At 34.3% G+C, this 8,405-nt stretch overlaps 1 protein-coding gene across 1 annotated transcript; it reads right to left on the reverse strand.

The window, feature by feature from the left end:
- Positions 1 to 2,515: 2,515 nt before the first annotated feature.
- On the reverse strand, positions 2,516 to 6,721 carry LOC133791960 (asparagine synthetase [glutamine-hydrolyzing]). The gene is made up of 13 exons (XM_062229869.1): positions 6,440 to 6,721; positions 5,524 to 5,662; positions 5,328 to 5,423; positions 5,076 to 5,217; positions 4,765 to 4,955; positions 4,508 to 4,669; positions 4,338 to 4,418; positions 4,011 to 4,232; positions 3,773 to 3,907; positions 3,581 to 3,661; positions 3,393 to 3,479; positions 3,164 to 3,271; positions 2,516 to 3,037 (listed from the first exon to the last, which is right to left on the reverse strand). Exons 1-13 carry the CDS (start codon positions 6,517 to 6,519, stop codon positions 2,801 to 2,803), a joined length of 1,761 nt encoding a protein of 586 aa, XP_062085853.1. The 5' UTR covers positions 6,520 to 6,721; the 3' UTR covers positions 2,516 to 2,800.
- Between the last annotated feature and the right edge of the window lie 1,684 nt (positions 6,722 to 8,405).

An 8,405-nucleotide genomic window follows, 5' to 3' on the forward strand; every position in this document is an offset into this window, starting at 1 on the left:
CCTCTGAATAATTCGGACCGGGCCGAGCCCGTATTCAATTCATGTCAGGCCGGCCCGATCCATATTTGAAAGAGTAAGCCCAGCACGGCCTATGGGCCCGACCCATGTCGTGTCGTGTTGGGCCCAAATTTGAGCCTACTTTTAGGCCAATTTTATTATTGCCAAAAAGTGTGAGGATGGGGAATTGAACCCTCCACCTCATCTTTAACAATCAATGGACTCACCACCAATCCAAATACATTTCTTTATTCAAATTGTAGTTTTAGATATTTTTATAGACTTTTTAACAATACTTTGCATAAAATTATATCAAAGATAATTATTAGAATTTGAATACCTAATAATAAATACTAAAAATTTTAACTCACAAATCTTAAATAAATTAATATAATTATAAAAATATAAAATTGAGAAAAATAATAGACTTTTATTATCATTTTAATTTATATAGATAATTGACAAATAAAAATTTATTATCATTATTAATGTCAAAATATCGTGCTTTTTATCGTGTCGTGCTTTCGGGCTAGTTTGTTCGTGCTTTCGTGTTGTGCCTTCGTGCTTGTCGTGTCGTGCCGTGCCGTGCCAATTTTTAATTCGTGTCGTGCTTGGCCCAAACCCATATTTTTTTGTGTCGTGCCGTGCTCGTGCCTCCCAGGCTCGTGTCGGTTTCGTGCCGTGCTAGAAAGCCCGACCCGTATTTACAGCTCTATTCATATGTATGTTTTGGATTATTGTTGGACATGTATATATGGCATTTAATTTAATTTTAAATAATAACCGGTTACAACTATAAAAATAATTTTGGATATTTTAGTAATGTGGCTGTAACCGATTACCACTATCAATTTTAACTACCATGGCAAGTACTTGAGTGAATTGTAACTAGTTACTGGCAGATTTGGAAAAAAATAAGATCAGAATGTAGCCAGTAAAGAAGAAGAAGAAGAAGAAGAAGAAGAAGAAGAAGAAGAAGAAGAAGGTAACAAGTTACCCCTATTAAAATAACTGATTGATAACTAATTAGTAAGCCAAACCTAGAAAAAAAAACTTAAAAAATAAAAAATTAACCTGAGAAGTAGAAGAAGAAGAAGGTGGTAACTGGTTACTCCTATCAAAATAACAATTAATTGGTAACTGGTTACTTAGCTAAATCTTTAAAAAAAAAAAGCTACATTTGAAAAGCAAAATCAGATATGAAAATAACCAACAAGAAGAAGAAGAAGACTAAAGAATGTAACATATTACTTAGGTAGTTTTATAAAGAAAACCAGATCTGAAAAACAAAATCAGATTTAAAAACAACTATGAAGAAGGAGATTAAATAAGGTAACTGGTTACAACTAGGTGCACAAAAACTCAGATCTAAAAACAAAACAAAATTGTGACAATAACTGGTTACTCATGTAGTTTTATAAAGAAAACTAGATCTGAAAAACAAAATCAGATTTAAAAACAACCATGAAGAATGGGATTAAATGAGGTTACAGCTAGGTCCACAAAAAAATCAAATCTGAAAACAAAACAAAATTGTGACAGTAACTGATTACTACAGATTTGGAAAAAAAAAACAGATCTGAAACAACAAAGAAGGCGCTGAAGAACATAAAGAAGAAGAAGAACGCGAAGAAGAAGACAAATCAGAGTGGCGTCGATAGTGACTGGAGGGAAGAACTCCCATTGTTGTGAGAGAAAATGATTGGCTGCTATTGTTGTGAGGAAAATGGAGAGAGAGAGAGAGAGTAAAAGATACATTAGAGATGGAGAGAAAGAGGAAAGTAAGAGAGAGAATGTATTTTGATTTATGGTATTTTGTTTATAGTATTTTGTAGGATTCTCATAATTTTAACATTTTTTTTTGCTAGAATTACCATATTTTAAGGCATAAGTTTTATGCTCATAAATATATAAAATAATTTATTTTTCCCCATATTTTTGTAAATTTGTCTTTAAAAAAAAAAGTATGTCCTATAGTCTTTGGCAAAAGAAACGGTAAGTGTTCCTACTATTTGGATACTAAGAGTGAGCAGTTGGATGCCTATCTTGAACAAATCTTATTAAGTATCTAAATTATTAAGACATTTTCTACAGGGATAAAAGATCACCAACTTAAATACGTAGTATCTAAATTATTAAGACATTTTATATAGGGATAAAAGATCACCAACTTAAATATGGTTTACATGTTTGTTATTTTTTGTAAGTTCATCTCAAATTAGGTAATTTTTTCTTATTGACTGTATGTCCAAAGAGTAGCTACATGTCACCTTTTGGATACATAATCCGACAGTGAAAAATTATTTGACATGAGAAGAGCTGGATCAGGGAGCTCTCTTTATTTCTAATGGCTTCTTAAATTCAATTTTGAAGTCAGACTTATTGTAACTTTAAATTTGTGATTAGTGAAAATGCAAGTGAGAAATTGAAGATGTTAGATTGGAATCGGCTGGGATTTTTCCCAAGTTGAAAAGTTGAGATAATAATTGATAGATAAGATTCATAGTCTACAACAATCTTGGACCCAAAACAAAAGAAAGTGTCACTTCTTATATTATGAACTCCAATACAAGGATAATACACTTCAAAAACCTGTACTATATATCACATCACAATACAGTGGTTACATATATATTTCAAACCACCATAGCAGAGAGAGTACTCTCTCAAATTTTACAAACTTCCTATAAGATATATGCCAAGCCAAGGCAGAGAAAGGGACTCATCTTAAATTCTAGCCTCAACGGGCTTACGAATTATTATTATTATTATTGTTCCATCTAGCATTATGTGTACAATTTTACTAGCTGAGGATCTCAACACCAGGAGTGCTCACTGAAATCTGTGGTACATTCTTAATGATCACTGGTTGAACCACCCCAGTATTAGCAGAAGAATTGTCATAAGCAGAAACATGGACTCCAAGGGCGGCCCTGCCAGATGGATCGAGATTTTTTGACCACGAAGCATCCCACTCAACAGCTTTGGCTGTGCTGCAGGCAATACTTGCTCCGCCTGGTACAGTCAGCCTGGCTGAGTTCTGCAAAATCCAATAGCACAGGTTAAACAGAAGAGCATAACAAGGTTCAACATGGAATTTTCAATCTTTGTCTTATAGGATTGAACTGGCAAAAAGTCCTTGTATAGTGTTATATGTTATCTTTACCTGTGGGAAGAACCTTTCGAAAATGGTTCGGTAGTAGTAGGCTTCTTTTGTGGTGGGAGTGTTGTGTGGGAAGATGTTTGCAGCATTAAGCATCATCCTGTCAGTTACCTGTGAGTACAAATGGGCAAGAATGATAAGATTTCAAGTGAATTTCGAAGAGAATAGAGATTGAACTTTTAAAAAAAAAAAAAAAAAAAAAGTGAATAAAACAAGTGAAGAAGCTTTTTACATGTTTAGAAGCATGGTCTTTGAGGCCATCAATCCAACTATATCCGACTCCATCACTAAACTGTTCTTTCTGCCTGTACAGGATGTGCTGCAGGGAATCAAATAGAAACATTAGTTAGAAAGTGGAAAAAAAGATTGAAAGGTACATAAGAAGGCATCCAGTAATACAAGTTAGAAAAAAAGTTCTACCTTTGGCAGATAGGGTTGCTTCTCATCATCAAAGGCCCTTCTAAGCACCCACTTTTCGATTCTTCCTTCTTCACGGTTTATCTGAAATTTAATTCAGTTTGATCAATTTTGTGCTCTGTAGTTTGCGCATATCTAAAAAGAGAGAGAAGAAAAGAGAGGCATTCTAAAATTAAACAGAGCTAATCATGTTACCATCTTAAACTCAGGATCAATAGCCATTGCAGTGTTGATAAATGCTTTGTCTAGGAATGGGACTCTGGCTTCCAAACCCCAGGCTGATGTTGCTTTGTTTGCCCTCAAGCAATCATACTGATGCAGTGCCTTAATCTGCAAAGTAAAGAATAATAAAGTCATTTAGCTTTCATAAACACACGGACTATAGCACAAGAAGAACTACATGTAGCTGGCCAAAATGAAATAAAACCAGGACCTTTCTACAGGTCTCTTGGTGGAACTCTTCCTTGTTCGGTGCCTTATGGAAGTACAAGTAGCCACCAAAGATCTCATCAGAGCCTTCCCCAGATATCACCATTTTAACACCTAAAGATTTGATCTTCCGAGACATTAGAAACATCGGTGTAGCAGCCCTTATTGTGGTAACATCGTATGTTTCAATGTGGTAAATCACTTCTTCAATTGCGTCTATTCCATCCTGTTACACACCAAACGTAAAATTGTTTACAGATTCAGCTTTTCATCAAAACAAACTAGGATCTATCCATTATTTAGCAGCAGAGGATTTATATTTTAGTGATACCTGAACGGTAAAGTGGAACTCATGGTGAACTGTCCCCAAATAGTCTGCAACTTCTCTTCCAGCCTTTAAATCAGGGGAACCCTGCTCACAGTGTAAAGATTGAAGATTTAATACCATGTACAAACGCAAGATAAAGTAGGCATGTGAGTCATTTTGAGTAAGTAAATCACCTCTAAACCAACACAGAAAGAATGGAGCTGTGTTCCCCATTGCTTGGCAGCCTTGGTGCCTGCTAAGTGTCTAGCAGTGATGGAGGCGACTAGCGATGAATCCAAGCCACCAGAGAGTAGAACACCGAAAGGCACATCTGTCATCAACCTTTTGATAACAGCCTGCATATGTTGTGTTTCAATACATAAGCTATTTGTGTAAAACAAAACGAAGTTAACTTTATTGCAAATCAAATTAGAATTGACTAGAATCTTACATCCTCAAAAGCCTTTCTAAGAAGAAGTGGATCATATGGGGTTGATGGAATAGCCTCAGAGAACCATGGAGGGTTGTACCAACGCCTCAATCCACCTTGTTTGCTTGAGTACAAGTGACCAGGAGGAAAGACCTCAAAATGTTCACAGTCATCATTTAAGCCCTTCAACTCAGATGATATCCAAACGGATCCTGAAAACAAATCAAAATATGATGATCATTTATTTGATCTTCACTCACCAAACATAGAAAAAGAAACATAAGTTGTACCATGTAAAACAGAGTACATATACTATATTGTTAAAACTGTACCATCTAGTCCCCATCCAATATAGAGGGGAGTAACTCCAATAGCATCACGAGCAGCAATGAAGCTGTTGTCTCGGGTGTCCAGCAACACAAAAGCGAAAATCCCATCAAGCATGTCAACAAAGTCTTCCCCAAACTCCTCATACTACATAAGATCAGATAAAATTGAACATAATTAAATCCAATAGTTTATGAAGTCAAATTAGGATGTGGGGTTTAACAAAGATTTTGTACAAATTTAATGTTAAGACTAACCAAATGAGCAATAACATCACAATCACTGCCAGTTCTGAACTTGTGGTTGGGAAGACGCTTCCTGAGATCCTCATGGTTATAGATCTCTCCATTCACCTGGATTTTTTCAACATAATATCACTATTCAAATTCACAAGTACATGGTATTAACTTTAAAGGAAAAACAAATAAAAGATTGGAAGATGTGGTGGCTTACTGTGACAACAACAGACTTGTCTTCATTGAAGAGGGGTTGGTCCCCAGAAGCAGGGTCAATGATGGCTAGCCTTTGATGGGCTAAGTAACAGTCACCGTGCTGGTAGAGACCACTCCAGTCAGGACCACGGTGCTTCAATCTGCATCGTACAGCAATAACAGTGACATTTTAGTTAGTACTCATTAATTTTCACTACTGTTGTGCACGTACGTAAGCTCAGGCTCCAAACCCAGGTAGGCCCTTGCTAGTTAAAACGTTACGCCTAAATCAAATTGTACTAGTTCTATACGACACTTTCATTACTGGACCCCACTCCCACATGCTTTATCTTAATCAAATTATAGAAAGAATTGGATAATGACTCAATATTCTATTTTAATTCCATTACTACTCAGGGATTCCCTAAACTAGCTCTTCCAAATTTTAATATATTGTATACTATCATAACGGTTGATATATATGTGTGTATGATCGTGAGTATTCGAATAGTAATATAATCGATTTACATATATATATAACTCTAGTGCGGGACCATGATATATGCTATAAATATGTGTACATATATGTATATAAATATTAAAAATGAAAATATATATTGGTGGAAACAAATATTGTAGTTTAAACAACTTGATAGGATAACTATGATGTTTCTTTTATGTTTAACTTATTAGTACAAGCTTTAACTGTTGTTTGAAACCAAAAACGACCGTGTGAAAAAACGGCTTCAAACCGTTTGTTTAACTAGTCTTTCATTCTGATGCACATAATTATTAAATACATGTATGGTAGTATATGCACGCCCAAAAACAAAAATAGTTAATAAAAACAAGAAAATAAGGGATTTTCTCGATATATACATATAAAAAAAACCAAATCACATATTATATATAGATGTATTTAAAGGAATGGTAATTGCCTGCGTGAAAGCTCAAGAACACGGAACCGTTTGGCCTGAGTGTCATCGGAGCAACCAAGAACAGCAAGTATTCCACACATTTTGAATAGACGAAAACTAAGGCAAAGGTTTCGAAGAAGAAGAAGAAGAACCAACAAACACCAAAATTTTGGCTAAAGAAATAAAGGAAGACAAAGGTGGCAGGAGTGGATTTTGTGGGGGTGGAAATAGGGGAGAAGAGCAACACGTAATAGGTGTGAGAGGAGTTGGTATGAACTATGAAGTAGTAATAAACAACGCTTCTCAAGCCACGTATTTATAATGGTAGCGAGATCATCAAACGGCGTCGTCACCACCAATGTTGCAACCCTCTCCGGCCCCACACCACATTACACCCTCTCTCTCTCTCTCTCCTCTCCACTTTCGCCACGTGTTATCACATGGTTCGTTCTCTTCACCTCTTTTTCTTTTCTTTTTTTTTAAAAAATAATATAAAATGATAAAATTTTCTATTTTCTCTTGAGTCTCCAATTTTCATGGTCATGCACTCAGACTCAGGTAAGGCTTATCCATTTCCATGAAAGTAAAACTTTCCTAGTGGACATATGCTGACTCAGCTTTTGCCCATTTTTATTCTGGTTTTACAAATTAAAATAAAATCGAAATCAAGCTACCGTTTTTTTTCAACCCCAACACGTGTACATTAGTAGATACTGGGGCCCATATGACAATGATGACGTGGCTTGAATCGGTGACTTTTGGGAACATATTATAAGGAGATCAACGTACGTTATGGTTATAGCAAAATAATTCTTCAAAGAATCTTAACCAAAGGAATGTAAAAGCTTACGTTTTCTGAAACGATGGCAAATTATTATTATTATTGTAATAAGTGACTTCTATTCAAACCCCACAGCAACGACTTATCAACGGCTAAAAAGGAAGAGAGAGTCATTTCAGAACACACTCAAAAATATTTTATTTACAAGTGAAAAAAGAAGAAGCATTTTGGCTGACAAGGAATCGATATATATTATTTATTCAAATAATATGAATATAATATTGGATCCAATAAGATACCACCAATTATTGAGGAGGTGCATATTCTTGCATTATTGTTGAAAAGTAAACTCCGTGCATGAATAGTTGTATGTATATATTTTGTTTTTAAAATATTGACTTATGGTATATTTGGGGTAGTTTTGTTTGTGATCACCACTACCTACTACGTATTTGGTTTATTGCGTGTGGTCTTTTTAGGGTAAACTCACTCTATTTCTATTGCAAACAAAACAAATTTGTAAACATTATAAACTTATAATAATGGGTGGAGGAGTATAATAACCTTGGTATTAAAAATATTAAACATAACTTGTCAAATTCATGTATTTATCTTATGTTAAAATTTATTGTAAATATATGTATGTTGTTGTTGTTTTTTTACCCTATTTTATCATTAGAATTAGATATGCTTATTTTCTCTCTCCCATATATATAACGTAGAGGTTAAAACATTATTAGGTGTGTATAAAAATATATATATAATCGAGTTCATCAACAGTATAATAAGTTCTCTCAAATGACTCATTTTTGTCATTTAAAGTTTAATTTATTGACCAATAATAGATGGGCTTAATGTCCCCTCAAAAAAATAAAATAAAAATAGATGGGGTTTATTGTATTATTACTTGCTCTTGTTTCTTAGTGACAAGATTAATCATTTTTGTTTCTTGTAGATAATAATGTTACATAGTTTAATTCAGCTTATCAATCTTTATCATGACGACATATATATGCATGTCTAAAAGGAGCTCTTTTTTTTTCCTTCCCCTAAAAGCAAGATAATTACTGTATCTAATTAAGCACCACTATGACATAATCACCTAAGCCACGTATATTATGGAGAATTTTCTTTAATACATATAACTAATTAATGCCAATTAATAATATTGTAAGTACTTTGATCCCTTTTCTTTTTGTTGCGAAA

This window comes from Humulus lupulus, chromosome 7, assembly GCF_963169125.1.
Source record: "Humulus lupulus chromosome 7, drHumLupu1.1, whole genome shotgun sequence".
NCBI lineage: Eukaryota > Viridiplantae > Streptophyta > Magnoliopsida > Rosales > Cannabaceae > Humulus > Humulus lupulus.

Coding starts and splice junctions, on each gene's coding strand:
- LOC133791960 (XM_062229869.1), bottom strand. CDS start 6,519: ATGTGTGGAATACTTGCTGTTCTTGGTTGCTCCGATGACACTCAGGCC. Junction 5,218..5,327: donor GTGATGTTATTGCTCATTTG/GTTAGTCTTAAC, acceptor GATCTTATGTAG/TATGAGGAGTTTGGGGAAGA. Junction 3,662..3,772: donor TTGATCCTGAGTTTAAGATG/GTAACATGATTA, acceptor ATTAAATTTCAG/ATAAACCGTGAAGAAGGAAG.